The 23506-nt window shown below is 33.8% G+C and overlaps 1 protein-coding gene and 1 pseudogene across 1 annotated transcript; both read right to left on the reverse strand.

The window, feature by feature from the left end:
* Positions 1-1341: 1341 nt before the first annotated feature.
* On the reverse strand, positions 1342-4918 carry LOC115990198. The gene is made up of 4 exons (XM_031114045.1): positions 4016-4918; positions 3673-3898; positions 3078-3456; positions 1342-1591 (listed from the first exon to the last, which is right to left on the reverse strand). Exons 1-4 carry the CDS (start codon positions 4916-4918, stop codon positions 1342-1344), a joined length of 1758 nt encoding a protein of 585 aa, XP_030969905.1.
* Positions 4919-20638: 15720 nt separating this feature from the next.
* LOC115990199 lies at positions 20639-22606 on the reverse strand (annotated as a pseudogene).
* Between the last annotated feature and the right edge of the window lie 900 nt (positions 22607-23506).

The raw sequence follows: 23506 nt of genomic DNA on the forward strand, positions 1-23506 counted from the left end.
CTCTCTTGGTTTTGCCTTATTCTATCCAATCTTGCCATCTCATACCTTGGTATGCTATGAGTGTATTTGGCCTTTTTGTGCATTTTTTGAAACTATGTATTGATATGAAAGATAAGTACAATTGCAACTAACTTAACATCAAAGTCCACACCATTATCCATATCAAGCAACTCACAAGTACAAAATTTGAACACAATTGCTACTAACTCAACACAAAAAATGACCACATCAATATTCGTATCAAGTTCAAGATAAGTACAAAACATCTCAATAACAATTACTACTAACTTTACATATCATAGTTTATACCATTATCCATATCAAGCAATTCACAAATGTTAAATTTGAACATAATTACTACTAACTCAACACAACAAATGACCATATCAATATCTATATCAATTTTAAGATAAGTACAAAACAACTGCTACTTAGACAAGCATAAAACTTTAAGACAAGCACACAATATTTAAGACAATTCTTATGAACTCTACATATCATAATCTGATAGTTTTTAGACCCCTTAAATAATTGATTTAACCTAGGTAATTAGCCAAGTTGTTACTTAGTCCAATTAAACAAGTCTAGGTTATCACAATAATAAGATCAAATCATGCAAAGTGACGGAAAATAAATAACACCAGATATGATCACCCAGGAAACCAAACCGGTAAAAACTTGAGGAGGATTTGACCTAGCTATCCTCAAGGTAAACTTGAATCCACTATCTTGAAAGAATCAAAGTTCATATAATAAGACTTACAAGCCCCCACACTCGACTTCTTATTACTACCAACTAGTAGAACTTACTGACACGACCACGTGTAAGCTCCGAATCCACGGACTCCTTCTTTCTTGGATTCACTACCAGATACAAGCACACCCGCTTGTGTTTTCTTTAAGCTTCAATGGCAACAACTGAATTGATCATCAAGGCGTAGATAAATCTTCTCCTTGAAAACCCTAAGTTTGTGTAAAGGAAAGCTCCTCTAGATCTCACAAGAGATTTACACAAATCGCAATTATAAGCAACACTAAAATGTGGCTAGGGTTTGCCTTTTATACTTAAGACAAATAAGAAAACCTAAAAACGTTTTAAAACACTTAGGACTGAGTTGGCAAATCTGCAGAAATCATTCTGCTCGAGTTCAATCGATCGAGCCTGTCTTTCGATCGATCGAGCCAGGCCGAAAGGCACAATGCTTTCCTGCTTTAACTCAATTACAACTTTACATAAAAGAACAACTTTGAGCTAGACTAAAACACTTCTAAACACATTGTTTTGATCATGGTTTGCCAACAATACAAATTAGAGTTCTAAATACACAAAATCGTAAGACTTTAGAACCTAACATAATCTATATCAAGATCAACATTAGGTATGTCATGCTCTTCATTTTGATTAGCATCTCTTGAAGTTCCACCTTCAAGAATAACCTCAGTTTCAACATCACCCATATAATAGTTAATAATATTGTCCTCAACATTAATAAAGACAACATCAACAATCGCTTTTTGTTGGAATGCGTCACTATCTTCTGTATTATCATTGGATTCCCCACCCTTGACTTTTGGGACATCAAACACTCCTCTATGTTGGATGGATTGCATAATTTTCCAAGATTCACCCAATTTGGTATTTTGAAGGTAAAAAACTTGTCTCGCTTGACTAAAAAGTATAAAAGGGTCATTTTCATATCACCGACTTGTAACATAAATGCCTGTGCAGTGTGCATCGATTCTTATCGTTTTCCTTCGACTATTGGTACTAGTATTGTACCATTCACACTGGAGTAAAACAACTTTATGGTGAAACACATAATCCAATTCCCAAATTTTGCACAAATGACCATAGTAGTCGTGCATTTCTCCCTCATAGTCCCCTTCGATACATATACCATTATTTTGGGTTACACGACAATTGTCTAGGTCCTTTATATGGAACTTTACACCATTGACCATATAAACTGTGTACTCCTTCACATGCGGCTTAGGACCATTTGCTAATGACCATAGCTATTTAGTAGCTTTTAGTGACTCGTTAACCTTCAATCTATTCATCTATAATGACATACAACAAGTGATATTAATTAATAATAAGTAATGACGAAACTATTTAAATGTTTAATTTTTATTAGTGCGTGATTTAATTTCAAATGTCTTATACGTTTTCTAAACCACTTGGAAAACTCTTGTCGTTGGATTTGAGTTATGGCTTCTCTAGTAGGATTATGCAATGTGCTTTTGTGTTCACTGTTAAAAATAAGGTAATTTATTTTTAGTTAAGCATTACAAATAATATTCAAAACTTGATCAAGCATGACATGCATATAAAATCATATACTTTAAATAAGGCTCTAGTTCAGGACTATTGTACAACAAGTGCCAACGAGTAGTATCAAGCAATGCACGAGACAAGTTGCCATCATTCCGCCTACTACTTGTAGGTCGGGCAATCTACGAAAAAACTATTAATCCTTCACTAGATTCACCAAAATTTTTATTTCTTTCTCTTCGATTATGCACAATTTCGATTCCATCAATATACAAAGACCAGTTGTTAATACATTCTTTGAGAATGTAAGCCTTTACAATCGAACCTTCTAATCAAGCTTAGTTGGAAACGTATCTTTTCAATTTTCTAAGGTGCCTAAGAGGAAAAAATACGTATATTATGTGATTTTATACCACATGGGAAATATGCAATTAATGGATGCATTAAAGGATCTAATTCCCTTTAAATTGGGTACATCCACTGATTTTGTACCGGGCCTCCTAGATTTGCTTCTTAAGGCAAGTGAACAATAAGGTGAATCATAACATCAAAGAATGCTGGAGGAAGGAACTTCTCAAGCTTGTATAGTATAAGAACTATATGATCTTCTAGTTTCTCCAATTCACTTTACTTTAGGGTCCTTAAGCATAAGTCTTAGAAGAAGCTGCCCAACTCAAACAATACAATACTAATGTGTTTATGTGCAAACCCTCGTAACCCAATTGGAAGAATTCGTTGTAGTAGCACATGATAGTCATGGCTTTTCAAACTAGATAATTTACCATTTTTTGCATTTACTGACCTTGATATGTTAGCTGCATAGCCATCCGGATACTTGATTGATTTCAAAAAGTTATAGAAACCATCCCTTTCATTTGGGCTTAATGAAAAGAAAGCCCAAGTTTTGTCATATGATCCATCAGGACGTTGTTTCAACTGCAACGTGTGCCTAAAGTTCATATTTTGTAAGTCTATTCGTGCCTTGTCAGTATCCTTGTTTCTCCCCTCAATGCCCAACAAAGTACCGTAAGTACTCTCACTAATGTTCTTCTCCACATGCATGACATCAATAGTGTCCTTAAGCTTCTTATTCTTCCAGTATGGAAGCTTGTACAAAATACTTACCTTTGACCAATTTGGCTCCCCAATGAGTTGTCTCTTCTTGTTACTTGGATGCTTTCCTAAAATTATATTTGGCACTCTATCTAGCTATTCTTGTATCTTTCCCACTTGCAACTCTAAAGATTTCTTTCGTTTCTCCGATAAACCATTATGCAACTGACTATGTCTCTAACAATGTTCCATAGGCAAATAAGCTCGATGGTTAATGAATCCAATTTTACTTTCCAAAGCTTCTGAATACGGTTCATTGTTGCAAGTATAACAAGAATGATAACCTTTTGTCCTCCACCCAAATACGCTACCAAATCTAGGATAATCATGTATTGTCCACAACAAAGTTGCACACATTTGAAAATACTCTTTACTATAAGCATCATAAGTTTCTACACCTTCTTCCCACAACTCCTTCAACTCATTAACCAATAGTTTCAAGTAAATATCAATCTCATTTCCTGGTTGATGAGGACTAGGAATAAGTAAGGACAACATAAAATATAGCTCCTTCATAACCAACCAAGATTGTAAGTTATAGAGGATAAGTATGACAGGTCACATACTATAGTTGTTGTTTATATTCCCAAAAGGGTTAAATCCATCTATAGCCAACCCCAATCTTACATTATGAGGTTTGAGAGCAAAATCAAGATGTTGTAAATCAAACTCCTTCCACTCCTCACTATCAGTCGGATGCCTCATTATTCCATCATCCACACGTTTATATATATACCATCTCATGTCCTTAGCTCTTTGCCCTGACATGTACAATCTCCTTAGTCTCGGTGTCAACGAGAAGTAACGCAATACCTTATGAGGAATCTTCTTACCTTGGGCATGTGTATCCTTGTACCTAGGCGCCTCACACACCAGACATTTATCAAGGTTTTCATTTTCCTTCCAAAATAGTTCACAATCATTTTTGCATGCATCTATATGCTCGTATGACATGCCTAAGTCACATAATATCTTCTTTGCTTCATAAGTTAACCTTGAAACCAAGTTACCTTTCAGTAAAACCTTTGTTAGCAATTCTAGCATCATATCAACTCTCTTATTACTCAAGTTAGTCATTACCTTTACATTCAACGTCTTAATAACAAACTTCAAGATACTATAATCAGTGCAATCCGGATACAACTCACGCTTTGCATCATTCTTAAATTTGTTAAAATGACGCACCTCCTCATCTTCGGTTGCATTTCTTGGTTCCCTTCTAATTCGGTCACCTACCAAGGCATTGATACCATCCATATGATCACCATCTGACATTTCATTATCATGAATGTTCTCATTCAATACACAAGGTTCTCCATGATTATACCATTTAATGTAAGATTGCATAATCCCATGATGAAGCAAATGGATACACAAAATATGAGGAGATTGTCGATAGCAATTCACACAGTGAATACATGGGCACAGAATATTACTACTCAAGTTCACAACCGCTTTTGCAAAATTAATAAATGCATTGACCTTTTCAATATATGGATGACTTAATCTACCATCGGGTGTCTTATCCATTATCATTCAACTTTTATCCATGTTTGACTACAATTACAAGATGAATGCTACTTTAGTAAAATAAGGACAACTCATGCATAATGTATTTTAACATTTAAGTCTATAAGCTACTTAGATAAAGTTCTATCACATTTCATGAATACACAAGTCTATATTAATACTTAAACAAATATACATTATACACTCAAACACTCCCAATATTAGTTTAAACCGCCTAATAACATCGTGCAAGCCACCTACTTGCTCCAACACAGTAGGCCACCACAAAATCAATTTCCAACATCACAAGTATAAAGTTTTACAAGTATTTAAATCAAATAAAATACTATTCATCACATCTAATCAACAAAACTCATTCACATTTGCAAGAATTGAAAAACACTCCTAACATGTATTTAAACTACCTTATAACACCATGCAAGCCACTTGTTTACTCCAACACAACAATCCACCACAAAACCAATCACAAACATCACAACTATAATGCTTATAAGTATTGAAATCAAATAAAATACTATTCATCATATCTAATCTATAAGGTCCATTCACATTTGCAAGAAATTAAAAATACTCTCAAAATTTAAACAACCTTATAACACCATACAAGCCATCCGCTTGTTCCAACATAACAACCCACCAAAAAACCAATCGCAAACATCACAAGTATAGAGTGTTTACAAATATTGAAATCAATTAAAGTACTATTCATCACATCTAATCAATAAGGTCCATTCATATTTGTAATAAATTAAAAACACTCCCAATATGAATTTAAACCACCCTATAACGCCATGTAAGCCACCCGCTCGCTCCAATACAACAACCCACCACAAAACCAATCACAAACATCACAGGTATAGAGTTTTTACAAGTATTGAGATCAATTAAAGTACTATTCATCACATCTAATCAATAAGGTCCATTCACATTTGCAAGAAATTAAAACACTCCCAATATGAATTTAAACCACCTTATAACACCATGCAAGCCACCTGCTTGCTCCATCACAACAACCCACCACAAAACCAGTCACAAACATCACAAGTATAGGGTTTTATAGGTATTTGAATAGAGTTTACTTACTATGATCAAGCTAAGTGTACAAGTCTGATTTGTTGGCTAAGCTTTGGTCTTTAACTTTCATAGATCTAAGCCTCTTTCTATTCCCCCACAGCAACCCAAACAATCACTAACCTTGTCACCAATAAAAAAAAAAAAAAAAAAAAAAAAAAAAAAGCCCTCAAATTATGTCACCAATGGGCATTCATCAAAAGCCTTTACAAACTATATGCAAAGAAAATTCAATTTACGGGTCTCCTCTTCACCAAACCCATATAGCCAACAATACTAATAATATCAACATAGTGCACAGAGAGATAAACTCCAAAAACAATTCAATTATGTCACCATGTCCATTCCTAAAGTATTAAGCATTAATTTGACTTACAAAAGGTTCCTATCAGAAAGGCATTTCCTGTAAAATGAAAAAAAAAAGAAGAGAGCAGTTAGTACAACTCAAACATTAAAAAAATTTCAACATGCATATCGCCGAAGCAAGTGCCGAACACAATTTGCTACTGAATTCTAATTTACAAACAAATAAAGATAACCATAGCCTTTCGGATAGTCTCTGTTTGGCTGCTCATAAAATGCATGTAAATGAAAAAGAAAAAAAGAAAAAAAAAAGAGCTAAAATAAAAACGAACAAACAAAACAATACCAAAAACCTTTCACATTACAAATTCACAGTATTTACCAATGAACATTAAGAGAGACACAAATGGAGCAAACAAATGGGAAAAGGAGATGAAGAAATAAGCAATGGATATTCTTTGAAATTGTGAAATAGTAGAAAAAGGATGAGTGACTTACTATCACAATGGGAACGGAGTTTGTGATGGCTCAAATCGGCGACGGAATGCTCGAATTGGTGACGGTTGGTTTTCTTTTAAGTTATCGGCGACGGTGGGCTTATTGGTGATGGTTGCATTATCGGTGATGGTGAGGGGGCTTATCGGCGACAGTTGAGTTCATTTGGGCAGTGATTGAGTTCATTTGGCTTATCGGCGATGGTTGGGTTATCGGCGACGATGAGTGGGCTTATCGACGACGGTTGGGTTCATCACAAGTATCGGCGACAGTTGGAGCTTAAGAGTCAAGCTTGCTATTTTTTTTTTTTTTTTTTTTGTTTTGGTATTGAAATGGGGCTAGTTTGGGAGTATTTATATTGAAGTCTTTAGTGATGAAATGTTTTCGTCACTATTGCCCACTTCTAGCTACGAATTTCGGTTTCATCACAAAAGGAGACAGAATTTGTTACGCTTTTAGCGATGACTTTTAATTTCATTGCTATAACACTCTTAGCAATGAATTTTAATTTCATCACTAAAGAAACCATATTTTGTTAATATTTTTAGCGACGAAATTCAAATTTTGTCGCTATAGAATACTTTTTAGTGACGAATTGTGATTTCGTCGCTAAAACTATGACATGAAAAACCATGATTATTTTTAGTGACGATTATTTTTAGTCACTAAAGCTTCCTTAAAGTGACGAAATAATTTTCGTCGCTAATACTATCCACAGCAATACCTACAGTGACGAAATATTTTGTCACTAAAAATTTCAACTTTTAGCGACAAAATATTTCGTCGCTATAGATTAATTAAGTTTGTGCCAAAGTTTTCCCTATTGGCGCCCATTTTTCAGATCACAATAGTTACGAAATTTATTTTTCATCTCTAAATGTTATAATTTTTTTCATTATTAGCGATAAAACTCATATTTCGTCACTAAATCTGTATTTTTAGCAATGAAAAATATTTCCTCACTAATTTTCATCGCTAAAAATACATTTTGTTGTAGTGGAGAGAAGCATTATTGCAATATTCATCCCTTTTTCTTTTTGGGTATCAAGATGCATTAGATGAGTAGCACGTACTTTGCAAATTGTGATATAAGGGTCGTCATTTGGAATAGGGGGGCATGAGTAATACCGCTAAGCATGAAATGGCCTGTGTATGATAGGTTCCCCAAAAAAGTGAAAAAAATTCACCAAATGGAAGAGAATAGATGCTATCGAAAGCAGAGTATGTTGCATTATTGCATTCATAAGAAAGGGGTGCTTTCAACTTGAAAACTTTGTTTTGCATTTTGATTCCCAAGGGCTATGTATGTCTTATTTCTTTTGAATTAGGATTTTTTGGGTAATTGTTTTGCATGGCCGGTTATTGTTGTAACTAATTCCATAGGGGGGCATGAAATTTTTTTTTTCTGAAATTGATTTAATGAGTTTTTTTTTTCCCAAAAAAAAAAAAAAAGAAAAGAAAAGAAAAGAAAAACAAATAAAGACAAACAAGGTCTCTTGACGGAATAGAAATCTTATGTCTAGCTTGTTGTGTTGCAAAATAAATGAGTCTATTATATTTTTACCCATTTTAGAAGAAAAAAAAATTGCTCTAAGATAAAATTATATTTTGGACTGATATAAGGGTGTGTTTGTTTGGAGGTGAAGTAGGGTGGATAGGAAAATATGGAGAGAAAATGGGAAGTAAAACTTTTTTGGAGTGTGTTTGTTGGTTAGGTGGAGAGAAAGGAAAATAAATGGCAGGACTCACTATTTTCTCCCTTGAACCACCAAAAAGTTTTCTCTTCAAAATGGAGAGAAAACTGAAGAGAGAAATTGGGCATCATTTTTAGACGAAAATGCTCATGTACAATTGCGCCATCACCCACATTGCTTTTCTTTACACTTTTTCTTTTCTTTTCCTTTTTACTTTTGATTTACTGGGCAGCGTTGACTGCCTCTCCTTCTTCTTCTTCTTCTTCTTTGTTTTTTTTTTTTTTTTTTTTTTTTTTTTTTTTTTTTTTTTTTTTTTTTTTTTTTTTTTTTTTTTTTTTTCATGGACATGATTTATATTTTTTAATAAATTTAGGCGATTGGTTTTTTTTGGTTGTTTATCACTTTTTTAGTTTTAATTGGGTATCATTTTTTAACAAAGATATATATGTAAATTTATATAAACTCACTTATACTTAAATTTATATAAACTCACTTTTTCTTACTCTCTATTTTTCCACTCCCAACCAAATAAAAATGAAGGAAATTAAAATCTTTTCTATCCTTCCACTTTTCCATCCTTTTACCATTTTTTATTTTCCCACTTTTCTACCCCTCCAACCAAATGGACTCTAATTATATATGTGTATAAACGTCCTTATTGGAGAGTATGCGAAGTGCAAAATTAGGTGGAAGCATGCAAAGAGCCGTTTGTTTTGGGCCAAAAGTTGTGTGGTACATATAAACCCTTTGAATGTTCAATGTTCCAAGAGTCAATCTAGTCATCGTTCGAAGACCTTTTTTTTTTTTTTTTGGATAATACACTCTTCGAAGACTTGTCTCTCTCTGTCCCTAATAGAAGCATGAAACCCCAACAAAACATATCCATGATTTTGACTGGACCCTGCCAAATTCAATTATACAACCAATTGCGTCCTTCTAGTGTCTCGTAAAAAATATGCTTATTTGAACGTTACAGATAGTACATAGCTTCTCTTTTTCCCAAGTATTTTCTCATATCCTACTGAACAATATTCAGTTTTGAAGTATATGGGTAGTTAAGTGCACACGAAAAACCCTATTTTTTATTTAGCCAAAAAATATTTGTCAAATAAGAGAATGCGGCATTAATAATAAAGATAAATAAATAAAAGGGTAAAGATAAATAAATAAATAAGAATTTTTTGTTTTGTTTTGTTTTTTTGCTTAATTTTCTTTTACCACTCTTTTGTGAAACCTTGGGTTGGGACAGATTCTGGTCTTTGTGCTTTAAATCTTGTGTCATTCTTTTTTTTTTTTCTTTTGATACAAGATATAATTTATACTTTAGCCTAATTTAAGTGTATATGTGTGTAAAACTCTCTCCTGAAAGCTTGAACCCCGACTCTTGCCCCCCACACCCCACAAGCACTTGTGTCATTCTTAACTCATAAACACATGCAAAGAGTCGTTTGAAGTGGGGTCAGTCATAACACCACTTCACTTGCATTCAGCAAAAAATAAAAGGGGGGCATATATGTGGTCCATTTAAACCATTTGATTGTTCAATGTTCCAAAAGTCATCTATCTCTATCCCTAATAAAAGCATGAGAACCCTACGAAACATCCATGATTTTGAGTAGACCCTAGCAAAATCTAGGGATGGCAATTTATGCCTAACCCACGAGTACTTGGCCCTACCTGACCCTAATGGGTCGGGTTTTACCCGGTCTGATAAAGAATAGGGTCAAGTATGGGTTTAAAAAAAAAAAAAAACTGAAATGGGTTCAGGTTTTGTCAAAAACCCGACCCAACTCGGTTAGCCTAAATATAAAATTACAAAAAAACCTACCTATATATACATCACAACCCTAACCTAAAACTCATTTCTCTCCTTTCTCTCTCAACTCAGCCGCCTCCCTCATTGACTCTCACTCTCACTTGCATCTCATCTAGTCCTTACAAACTCTCACTCTCACTCAAACACTCACATCTCATCATCACCCTCACTCTCATTCACTCACCGACCCACCCTCAGCCTCGTGGAGGAGCACAAATCTCGTGGTGGTTGCCGTTTTTGTCACAGAGGAGAACGCAGTTTGAGTTCTTCTTCTTTTCTTTTCTTTTTGGTTCTTTTTTTGGGGGGGGGGGGGGGGGTTCATTTCCTCTCTGAATAGTTTTTGTTTTTGTGTATTTGTTTGAGAATATAATATGTAAAAATTGGAGTGAATGTTGTGTTAATGTAAAAATATGTCCATAAATGATAAAATGGAGTTTTGTTCCTCTCTCAGTAGTTTCTATTTTTGGGTATTTGTTTGAGGATTCAATATGTAAAAATCGGAGTGAATGTTGTGTTAATGTAAAAATTTGTCCATAAATGTAAAAATCGGAGTTTTGTTTCTTCCATAAATGATAAATGGAGTTTGAGGATTTAATTTCAGCAAGACTAATAACAATGTTGATTGATTTGTGCTTGTGTTTATGTTTGGGTTTTTTTTTTTGTTTTTTTTTTTTATTTTTTATTTTTTATAAATAAGATTGAGTTGGATTGGGCCACGAATTAGGTGTAGAAGTGGCTGGACGGGGCCCACAGAGACCCGACAAGCCGGGTTTGGGGTGAAAAAAAGACATGTTTATTAAATGGGCCAGGTCTAGGTGACAGGGGAGGACCCGCGGGTTGGGTCTAGTTATCAAAAACCCCGGCCCGAACTCGACCCGTTGCCATTCCTACCAAAATCAAAACAAGTTCTCTTTTAAGACTTGGGAGGGTTTTGCAAAAGGTAAACATGTGGATTCATTTATATGCAAATAAAAGTGAAATGTCAATTTGTATAGAAAAACTTAAAATTTGAATATTAAATTTGAGAGTACGCGATGGACGGAATTAAAGCATTCATGCCAATTTGTGTATAATAAAAATATATATAAATTTAAATATTTTTGTTTAAAAATGATCTACATCAATCCGTGTATAATTGTATAAATTTACAAGTTTGTTATAATAACCATATAAATTTAAAAATATATCTTTCTTTATGTATCTCGATGATGAAGGAAGAGAGTGGGTAGTGGTTGTTATGTGTGAAGAAAGAGAAACAATTAAAAAAAATCAAGAAAAATTGATGTATATCGAGGATGATGGTTATTCTTTCTTTATGTATCTTGAGGATGAAGGAAGAAAGTAGATGGTGATTGTTGTGTATGAAGAAAGAGAAACAATTTAAAAAACCATGAAAATTGATATTTTAATAAAATCTAGTGTAAAATAGATAATCTGATATGGAGTATTTTAAAAAATGAATATGAAAAATAGAAAAAGTATATTCTTATTGTTAGGGTCATATTTCTATATATTGGCTTATCCTTTGACAAAACACACTTTACTTGTAATTGGGTAGATCTAAGTTAGGTTTAATGTATCAAGAACTATGTTGCTCAAGCATAACAAGTGGTATTATTAAAGACATGAAAATTGATCCAAGAAACAAGTGAAGAAAACTAGTTTTAGTAATTCTCGATATTAGGCTCGACACTAGCATCTATCGAGAATTAATGGTAAAACTCGACACACGCTCAATCTATCGAGACTTATGATTTCAAAAATCTCATATCTAAAATTCAATCGATGATGACTTGGATGATTAGGGTTTTTCTCTCTACAACCCTAGACCATATAAAAGACTTATTTTAAAGTCATTAAAGACACAGAGACTCAATTAGAGAACTCATATACTCTGTGACAAGCTACTACATTTTGTACGCCTAAGGGATTTGTAACCAAGTACTTCCTGACCTTCAACGTGCTTTGAAGTGAAGAACTTTGCAGCCAACAACAATCAATCAGTTGCTTGGAGTTAGTCATGTACTGGGATCTGTGCAAAAAAAGAAGTCTCTACAAGATCAAGTCTAATTGAGGATTGAAGTAAAGGTTCAACTGTAAGTTGGTGTTTTAGGATAGGCCAAGGTAGTGGTATGATTCCTTATACTTGTAACTGCTTGATTATTGATTAGTGAATTCTTGGGAGTGATGACTTGAAATTCACTCGGTGGGGTTTTTGCCTTATGAAAGGTTTTCCCCATTCGTCAACAAATTGTTGTGTCATTTAATTTCTGCTGCATATTAGTTTATTTGGTGATTTGTTGGTTCTTCTATGATTTGCATATAGTTTGACCTAATTAATCAATTTGGGTAATTGAATTAATTAACCAGGATTAATTTATAACTCAACACTTATGCTAAAATAAATAGAAATTTTTGCACAAGCTAATACAAATACTCTTGGGGTGAAACGATGCACCAAATTGCTTAAAATTTCAAGAAAGAAAAATACTTATAAAATGGAAATAAAATTTTAGATATATTATAGAGAAAATTAAAATGTTTAACATATTCTAGTCTTGAGCTTTAAGTCATGTGTCAGTCATAACTCATAAAAGCATGCAAAGAGCCGTTTGTTTTGGGCCAAAAGTCATTTGGCTCATTTAAGCCATTTGAATGTTCAATGAATCAATGTTCGAAGAGTCGTCTCTCTGTGCCCCTAGTGAAAAGCATGAACCCCATCCATGATTTGGACTTTGGAGTGGACCCTCAATTATGCAATCAAATATACTTATTTGAATGTTTCAGATACCACACGGTTTTTTTTTTTTTTTTTTTTTTTTTTTTTTAATTTCAATGAGTGAGAGTTGCATTTTTTCAACTTTTGAATCCCAGTCATTTACAACTATTGCACAACGTATTGTACTTGATCTCAATCCTCCCAAGTATGCTCTCATATCTAGCTGTATAATATTTGGTTCTGGATGATATTATTTCTAGGTTTTAAATAAAAGAATTTGCATATTCTCAAGAAATAAATAAATAAATAAATAAAGGCTAAATTGTAAACGACACCTCTAAAGTTTTGGATGTTTGTATTTTAAACTCTGAAATTTCAAATTTTGGATTTTATCTCTTGAAGTTTAGGCATGTTTGGATTTAACACTTTGAAGTTTCTGAATTTAAATTTTACACCCTAAAGTTTAAGAGTATTTGGATTTTATAGCATGAAGTTTTAGAATTTGAATTTTATCCCCTAAAGTTCTAGAATTTAGATTTTACCCCTTGAAGTTCTATTCCATGTCATTAGTAGCCCCCTGTCCATACTTTCCGTTTAATGCCACATAAACTTGCCACCCACATGTTTTACTTATTTAATAAAATGATTCCACATCATTACAACACATTTTGATTTCAAGTTTTCGTTCCAGTTTATTTCACAAATTTGGATGATTCTCAACCCTCTCAAGATAAAACTTAAGGCAGTTATAAACTAGTTTAAAAATATATATATATATATATATATATATATATATATCAACTAAATAGATTTTATCTATTTGTATCATGTCCTCAACAAAATAACCCCATAACTTTCTACCGAATTTCAGTAATCAACTAGATTATCAAACCTACAAATCAAAGTTATGCATATATGGTATAGATCAAATAAGATATTTATGGTGTAGTCCCTACTGAACAAGACAATTAATTCCATATCTGATTTGAATATGATAGGAAGAAAAAACATTATGCAAATCCCAAGAAAAGATTTTCAAAAAAGGAACTTGATGGTAAAAGAAATATTTGTGGGTATAAGAGTGGTGCATTTAAACCTTCAGAATTACACTACCACTCTACTTTTAAGGAGATTCTTGCAGTCAAACATGGAATTGAAAAATTCCAGTTTCATCTTCTTGTGCATCACTTCCTGGTAGAAATGGATATGTCTTCCTTCCCTAAAATGCTTCAGTTCAAAAGGAAAATGCTTCCACGCCCCCAGTTACTCAGATGGTCAAATTGGTTTTCACAGTGGTCCTTCCAAGTCAAGCACATCAAAGGAGGAGATAACCTTATCACTGATTATCTTTCCAGAAAGCCTCCAATCCTCAATACCACAATTCTTCCTTCCCCCTTATGTGTATACCCTGTTACAGATCCTTCCTCATCATCAAATCCTTCTCCTGCAATTCCTAGTGATATCCTTAACATGATAGAGAATCTCCCTCTAGAAATAAAAGACCAAATAAAGACCTTAACTCTTCAAGCCAGAGCCAAAAGAATTATCAGAATCCTCCATAATTATCTCAGAAATCACCAACCCCACTTCCTTGCTATTTTCCCTGATATTGACCAACCATGGAAAACCCCTTTTGCCTTCTGGATAACAAATTGGACGGTTGCACATTATCTCTACATGTGGTACTTACTTAATGAGTATCATTTGTGCATCCATTTTGAACCAGAATTTTACAAATATATTTTCCCACGTGAAAATAGATATTTTCATAAATTCTGGTTTAACATTTTGAAAAATGATGCCTATGATGGAGAATGGATAAAATATTCTTCCACAGAACATCCAAGATTTGCAAGCAAGATTACTTCAGCAACTTTGATTGTTAAGCTTAACTCCAAAAATGATGTTCGTACAGAAGGACTTTTCTACCCTGCAGAAATACAGTGGCTTACCAATCTAGATGGCACTTTACACACACATCGAGACCCATCTTGGGTATCCTGTTACTATGCTCTCACACTGATGGAATCTCTAAATAAAGGGATCTTATCTCAAGCAGTACCCATGGACCTAGAAACCTGTAGAAAGCAATTACCACATGAAGACCATTGGGAAATGCCAAATCCTCTTGAGGGGTATGATGACCCTTATTACCATAACCATGATCCAGATGTAAATGCTGATGTAGATGAAGAATGGTTCCAAGGAAGAGATGGATGGGACTAGACTTTCCTAATATATTGAACAAAAAAAAAAAAAAAAAAAAAGACCCCAGAAACGTCTTCAAATGTTTCATCCTTATTCTTCCAACATACCTTACAGTGATCTTCCCAGCTGTCCATTTCTACAGTAAGGAGCCCTACCATGCACCTGCTTCACAGCCTAATCATGCCAAACTGAGGCCTCTGCCCCTTTAGCCAGGTGTCAACATGGAGCCAGCCCCTACTCTCTCTTCAAAGATTATTGTACTCTGAATGTAAGATATTTCTGTAAAAGTTTTCCTTATAAATAACCCCCAAAGGGCTTTGTAAAAAAGCAGAGTGAAAAAAGGAAAAAAGAATCCCTGTAAGATGTCCACTAGCATATCCAATGTAAAAAAGTTGTTAAGTCTAATAATATCCTTAAGTTTGCTGTATTTAGTTCTGTGTTCCATTCCTTATTTTCATGTAATCTTTTATCTCTTCTTAGTCGTATACTTTGTAAACCAATTTCCATAATCTTCTTACACCCTCTATTTCAATCTTCCCTCTAGCTTCTGTTTTGTTCTTTTGACCTAATAGCACTACTTCCCCATTCTCTTTTCTGATAAAAAGAGGAGTCTTTGATTGAATTGGTTTAGCCGCTTGGTGGAGCATCTCATATTTCGTATTTTCACCAACTTCTCCTTATCAAAATCTCCAGCCACTGGTTATAACACATCCTGACTACAATCCCTTCAAACCAAGTGGAATCTTTTCAACTGTTGGACTGCTTCTGTATGGACAGAATCCCATTCTGGGGGAGATTTTTTCAGCAGTTGGGCTAGAGAATTTCTATACTTGGAGATTTTAGGAATGAAATCTGACATGTAATTAACAATTCCAAGGAATTGCTGTATCTGTTTAGCACTTGTGAGCCAATCTGGGAATTGATCAAGACAGGCAGCTATGTGAGGTTATAATACATACTTTCCATCTGAAATATTTACCCCCAAGAAATCTATAGAGGATTGTCCAATGATCATCTTCTTTTCCGAGAGCATGATCCCTTGTGATTTTACTAAATTATAGAATTCAGTGAGCAACTTCTCATGGGATTCTTCGTCCTTGGAAAACAGGAGAATATCATCTATGTAAATCAATGCATTGTTCAGGAGTGGCTGGAACAATGTTACCATTGCCTTTTGGATTTGGGATGGAGCATTTTTGAGACCAAAAGGCATGACAGTCCATTGATAGTGGTGATTAGGGATGCAAAAAGCTGTTTTGTATCTTTCTTCTGGATGGATTCCCAATTGCCAAAATCCTACTTTTAGATCAAACTTTGAGAAAATTTTTGCACTTGAAAGATGTTGAAAGAGTGCACTTTTGTTTGGTAGGGGGAATTTATCATCTGCAAGGAAGTGATTGAGATCCTGATAATTAATCACCAATCTGAGTTTTCCTCTGACTTGTTCAGAATTTTTATTAACATAAAAGGCTTCACATGCCCATGGAGAAATTGTTGGTTCAATAAGGCCTTCGGAAAGGAGGGTGGCGAGCTCCTGTTTGGCTAAGGTTAAATGTTCAAGATTCATTCCCCGATGACTAGCTTTTGTGGGATTAACATCTTCATTTTTCTTGAAGGGAAGGGATATGAAAAAGTTGGGGTTTTTCCACAGAGGATTTGAATTCTTAAGAAGGAATTCAGAGTGGGTATTTGCACAACAGTCATGGATAATTTGGAGTTTTAAAGACTGAAAGGGGTCAACTGTGAACAGATAGGGGACTTGGGTCCATGTGAGAAGGTGTTGCTTGTGCATAAGTCCTTTTGAGGACCATCTAAGGTTAGGAATTTGATGTAGGAGATCAAATCCTATGAGAAGGTCTCTTCCTGTGAGAGGGGATCCAAGGACTTGGTGTCTAATGATGAGAGTCGGAAAGATTCTGATGAACAGAGGTTTACTTTTCAAAGTGATAAGAAATGTTTCACCATTTGCCGCTCTGAACATTTGATTATGGGGTAACCAACATTCTGCAGGCAAAATCTTGGGGTGGAGAATTGTGACTACTGCCCCCGTATCAAACAGGGCTATTACTGGGATAAGTCTGGAGTAGGTGTCTAGGAGGATGTGTACTTGGGCTATAGGGGTGGGATTGGTTAAAGGAGCTATAATAGGCTGGGATGTATAGATGGTTTGGATTTCTGGTTCTGAGCCTTCATCATTGTCTGGATCTGTATCTTCCTCTGAAGTGGAATAGGCCATGACAACCAAAGCTTGAGGGGAATACTCATCATCCAACGAGAAAAGTGATTCTACGTCTGAAAATGGAGTATCCTCTGCATGGATCTGGGCTTATTCAAGAAGCTTGGCTGCTTTCTCCTTCTTTGGGCAATTTTTTGCAAAATGTCCCGGTCTTCTGCATACAAAGCAGACTTTTGAAAATTTTCCTTTAAACTACTTTCGTTGAAGAAACTTCCAATTTTTCTTTTTTGAAAATCTTTTCTTGGGATTTGCATAATGTTTTTTCTTCTAGGAATATTTCTTGAAATGATCTCTTCTCTTTGTTGAACAGGAACAATTCTTGTCATAACACTTTATTTGCAAATCCTTTCTTTTGCAATTATCTCTGAGCTTGCTATGAACTTTGTCTATTTCTAAAAGAAATTTTCTCTGGTTGCAGAGTTTTTCAAGGGCAATGAGAGCATGCTGGTAAATTTCTCCCAAGGAGGCTTGTTGCAGAGTTATTTTATGGAGATTCATCATGCGAAGTGTCTCATCCCCTAATGGTTCTGGGAGGGAATTGAGGAAGGTATGCTTGGCATTGACATCATCCATATCATTGAAAGAGTAATATCTTCTAGACATCTTGTCAAAATGTTTCTCCAAATCTTTTCTTTGAAATGAGCAACATTTCATCAGCAAAAATTCTTCTCGTGCTACCTCCTTATAATGAGTTGGTGCACCCAAAAATTCATTATGGACAATTGTAAAGAAATCCTAAACCAGCACTAGAAACCTTCATTGATCCCATATTACCCAAAGGTCCGCAAGAATCTCCTTAAAAGTAGGGTGGTAGTGTAATTCTGAAGGTTTTTATAGTGTAGTCCCTACATAAATTTAGATATATGGATTAAAATTAGACTTCAATTTCAAATTCTAATTGAACACCTAGAAGGATAATTATAGTGTGGTCTCTACATAAATGTAAACACATGACGCAAAATTGGATTCTAATTTAGAATTCTAATTTGACTTTCTCTATGTTTTGCATATTTATAGAAATAGAAAGAGAGAAGGAGGAAATACAACCACGTAGTATACGGGTAATTATTGGGTACTTCCAGAATATCATAAATGTATACTCCCCTCTTATATAACTGTGGGTCCCACTAATTAAATTTAATTAGTGGGGCCTACAGTCAAGTGAGAGGGAGGAGTAAGTATTTATGGTACTCCCAGAGTATTTAATAATTTTCCGTAGTATTCATTCTCTTACATAAGAACAATTAATAAATCCATCAAATTTAATTCATAATGAAATTTATTGTTCATACAAAATTAATTGATTGAGAAACAACCTTTAAAAGGGTTACAATCAAAATCGAAAATTCAGTCCTTTATTATTATTATTATTGGTTATAAAATATGCACGCTCCTATAATATTGAATTCCTAACAATGGTTCTAGGAATAGCGTATGCAATATCCTTAACCATGTACGTTGTCTCACATAGAGATGGAGCCAGAACTTTGAGTTAAGGGGTGGTTTTACCTTTGGCTATGTGCGACAATTTCAACCTCTGACTCTACTACTACTTAACTGCTAAGGGTTTTTTTTTGGTAAGAACAAAATTATTTTTGTTTAGAAGTTTTTTAAAGGGTATGATTGTTTATTTTGGATAAAATTGGTGGATTGGGCTTAATTTTGTTTTAGTTTTACTATTGGTAATTTTTGTTGTTGAGCTAATTTTTTTTGGGCTTGTACATTTTGTTTTAGATTTTAGATCTATAAATTTTTTTATGGTCACTAAAATGAGGAAAATGCTAGAGTTACAAACTTTTTTTTTTATATAAATTTTTGAGGTAATAAGTGATTACTACTAAGTAATAAAATAATGTAAGTAATGGGCCCGTATGCGAACCAATAAGAATTTGCAACCAAAACAGTTTGTAAAAATGTTTGTAAGTATAACATTACTCAAAAAATAATCAATGATATTGTTTAAGGGGAGTAAAATGTATTTTTATTTATAAAATTAATAAAATTAGTACGCACACACACACACATATATATAACAATAGTTATTTAAAAAAAATTAGGGGGGACCATTGCCCCCCTAGTCCAACAGTGGCTTCATCCCTGGTCTCGCAAGCAAAGAGACAAAAGCATCATTGCACTATTCATCTTCTCTTCTTCTTCTTCTTTTTTTTTTTTTTTTTTTTTTTCTTTTTTAAATGTATCAAGACGCATTAAATGAGTAGCACATGCTTTGCAAATTGTGATATAAAGGTTGTCATTAGGAATAGGGGGGCTCGAGTTATAACGCAAAGCATGAAATGGCATGTGTATAATAGGTTCCCCAAATAAGGGGAAAAAAAATCACCAAATGGAAGAGAATAGATGCCATCGAAAGTAGAGTTTGTTGTATTATAGCATTTATTGTATCAAATATGTCTAGTTAGTTAACTTTAAGGTAAGTTCAATCAATTGGAACACCTGGTTGAACCCAAATGGTTAGCTTTACCTCTCACAACTGAGCTAGAACAATTTGGCTAAAAATTAAATCAGTTAATGCTATGTTTGGAAGTTTGGAGGGAGAGGAGAGTAGAAGAGTGGAGAGTAGTGGGGAGGAGAGTAGAGGGGAATGGTTATCCTCCACCTTATTTAGATGTTTTTAAAATTAAGTAAGAGAGAGGGGAATAATTAGCCTTTCTTCATAGTTTGTAATTTTGTTAATATGGTAAGGGTAAATTTGGTAATTCATTTGGTCAAGCATTTCCATACTCTACTCTCCTTCCAAATCCAATTTGGGGGAATTGAAAATGAGGAGTTAGAAGTAGTTAGAATCCCTCCAAATCCCTCCCTCTCCTCCCTTAATAAACATCCAAACAAGATAATTTAACTTACTCTCCCTCCCTCTACTCTACTCCCCCCTACTCTCCATCCATCCAAACAAGCTATAAGTCTCATGTGAATCAATGATTCTTCTCATTCCTTATAACAAGAAGAAAGATAATTTTGATCAATATATATATATATATATTTGCAATTATCAAGACTTCTAATAAAAACATTAGAAACAAGGATACATCTTGACTAGTTATAATCAACAATAGCCCTTATCAGTTATATAGCCCTTATTAGTTATCACAAAGGCATATATACACATACTTTTTTTTTTTGCTGAGATGGCATATATATACATACTATATTCTAGTATTTATCTAGGTTTCATCATAGAAACCGTGACACTATTTACGAAACAGCTTTCTGGCTTAATTTCAGAAACCAAAATCTCTTCCACAAATGTGTTAATAAAAAAAATAGGTTGCTTTGGAGGAGATAGTTGAAGAGTTTCATTTGAAAGCATAAAAACAACATTCAGCATGGTCAGTCTATCTATTGCTTGGTCTTGTACGCATAAGAGACCAATGTGAATGCATCTCCATACTTCATATAGACTGCATGAATCATCTAATATTGTTGGGTCAGTTAGCTCTAAATCCTTACCTTCATTCCATAATTTCCATGCCTGATACAAGTCCAGTTATACAAACATTATTAACTATTAATTTCAAAATTCCATTTATACAAATTAAGAAAGGTCAAATGAAAAACTTATATATTCTATAAGGTTGAGTGGATGATCAGAATGATAACGACTATTATTTTTCTTGCCACTCACAATTTCTAATAGTAGAACTCCAAAGCTAAATACGTCAGTTTTTATTGAAACAACACCATTCATGGATTACTCTGGGGACATATAACCACTGGAATAACAATTAACCAATGAACTTTAGTGTATAAACAAGCACATACATGCTCACAAATAGAGTTAATTAGATTGTACTTGCTTGAAATGCAATGAATACTTACTACATTCCAACAACTCTATTTGTGTTTTCTTCTAATTCTTTCAATCCAAATATCCTAGCTAACCCAAAATCAGATATTTTTGGATTCATCTCTTCATCAAGTAAAATGTCGCTAGCTTTTAAGTCTCAGTGAACAATTCTTAGTCTTGAATATTTGTGAAGATAAACAAGTCCTTGAGCAATGCCTTCAATGATATTGAAGCGTGTTTTCCAATTTAATATGTACTTTTTAGTAGGATCTGACTCATTTTACCAAAAAAAAAAAAAAAAAAAAGAGCAAGAAAATGATAAGTATTGATTGAATCTATATAATATCACAACCAAATTTTCCTAGTAATGGACATATGTCTTACCAAATAGGAAGATGTCTAAGCTTTTGTTGGGCATGTACTCATAGATTAGTATATTTTGTTCTTCTTGAATGCAAAATCCTAAAAGTCTTACGAGATTAGTGTGTTGGAGTTTGGCAATGAGAATAACTTCATTCTTGAATTCTACCAATCCTTGTCCGGAACTTTTTGAAAGTCTCTTTATTGCTATTTCTCGTCCATCGGGTAATTTTCCCTGAAAGTATATTGCATTAGTCATATTTTACTCTCATTATCTTAATTCAATATGTACTTTCATTTTCTAACTTTCTAGAAAGTTTCTAGCTATCCCTAGGGCTTACTCAAAGTGCTAATTCATTGATCGGATTAATTGGATTAACTAAACTAAGTCTTGAGTTCAAATTTTATCCCAAAAACAAAAAGAAAAGGAGAGAGAATTAGGTTAAGTTAGGTCTTAGATTCAAATGGTTATCATAAAGAAATCCATAAGTATAAAAGTACAACAAAGTTTATAAGATTTTTCACAACTGCAAAAATGGCCGGTTGTGATTGTTATGCTAATCAAAATCTATCACCTCACCATACAGTAAAATTTGTTATATTTATACTTTTTAGTAATGTTGTAAAGAAATGGGTAGAGAACTGACAGGCCTTACCTTATAAACTGGTCCAAAACCACCCTCTCCTAATTTATTTTCGGTTGAAAAATTACTTGTAGCAATGGTAATGCTTTCAAAGCTAAAGACATGCAACTCATGGCTAGTTTGCCCATCGTTGTTTTGATTCTTCGTGTTGTCATGTACAGTGGAAGGTATTGCATTACCTCCAAGTTCTTGTATGAGCATATTTTGTTTCCTTTTTCTCTCCCCTAATTAACATAAATGCAAAGTATTAATTGAAAGTTAGTTACTACTTGATCATCAGCAATATATCTAACAAAATCTATGGCAAGAGCATTTATTACCTTCCGCTACGCGTTTTTTATTTACTTTTGCATAGAATAAGAAGAAGAACAAGATGATAATGACTCCTCCTACTGCTACAATGAGCCACATCCACCACCTGTTTGGCTTTGCTGCATTGACAAACAATTTTTTACCATTCTACTGGCAATAGTATTTTTGTTCGTTTTTCTTCCTCTAATAATTTACTATGCATTAAGATGCATGTACTGTTTGTGCTTTATTAAGATTGAATGAATATATTACATGCATTAAGCTTAAAGTGAATTACAAGCTCTGTTTGTTTATATACTAAGTTAGTAACAGACTTAGAAAATAATAATAAACTAGCAACAACTATAGCATAACAAACTCCAAGTCAGCTTCCCAGGTGGTAACTAATGGTTTGTTTGGATTGAGAGGTAAGGAGGGGAGTAGAGTAGAGTAGAGTATATTTAGCACAAAATTAGTTTATTTTTAGCCAACTTTACTCTACTCCCCACTGCTGCCCCTTCTTCCCCCTTCCATCCAAACAGGTCATAACTCTACTATAAGAATATTCCTATGTAGGGGCGGAGCAAGGAATTTTTGTTTGGAGGGCCAAGTTGCAGTACTAATATATTTATCAAAACAATTCCCCACACACACATATATACACACACACACACTTTTTTATTTGATAAATTATATATATACACACATCCAACCAAAAAAAAAATTGCATAGTATTTTAAATCAAAATTATGTTTGATGACAATCTTTCATAAAATAAAATTCATTTTTAGTGTGAAATTCTTTAAAAGATTCAATTTCAATACAAATTATCATATTTTATACTAAAATAAGTAAAAAAATCTTTTAACCAAACTAATGAAACTTTCAAAAACATGACTTATGTAAAACTTGGAGGAATAATTTATGCTTTAAACATATTTGAAGC

The sequence above is a fragment of the Quercus lobata genome, chromosome 5 (assembly GCF_001633185.2).
Source record: "Quercus lobata isolate SW786 chromosome 5, ValleyOak3.0 Primary Assembly, whole genome shotgun sequence".
NCBI lineage: Eukaryota > Viridiplantae > Streptophyta > Magnoliopsida > Fagales > Fagaceae > Quercus > Quercus lobata.

Excerpts from the sequence above, each read along its gene's own strand:
- LOC115990198 (XM_031114045.1), bottom strand. The coding sequence starts at position 4,918 with ATGGATAAGACACCCGATGGTAGATTAAGTCATCCATATATTGAAAAG. Across the intron at positions 3,899-4,015 it reads TTGCTCTCAAACCTCATAAT|GAGCTATATTTTATGTTGTC; the intron begins GTAAGATTGGGG and ends TTGGTTATGAAG. Across the intron at positions 3,457-3,672 it reads ATTTGGGTGGAGGACAAAAG|GAAAGCATCCAAGTAACAAG; the intron begins GTTATCATTCTT and ends ATATAATTTTAG.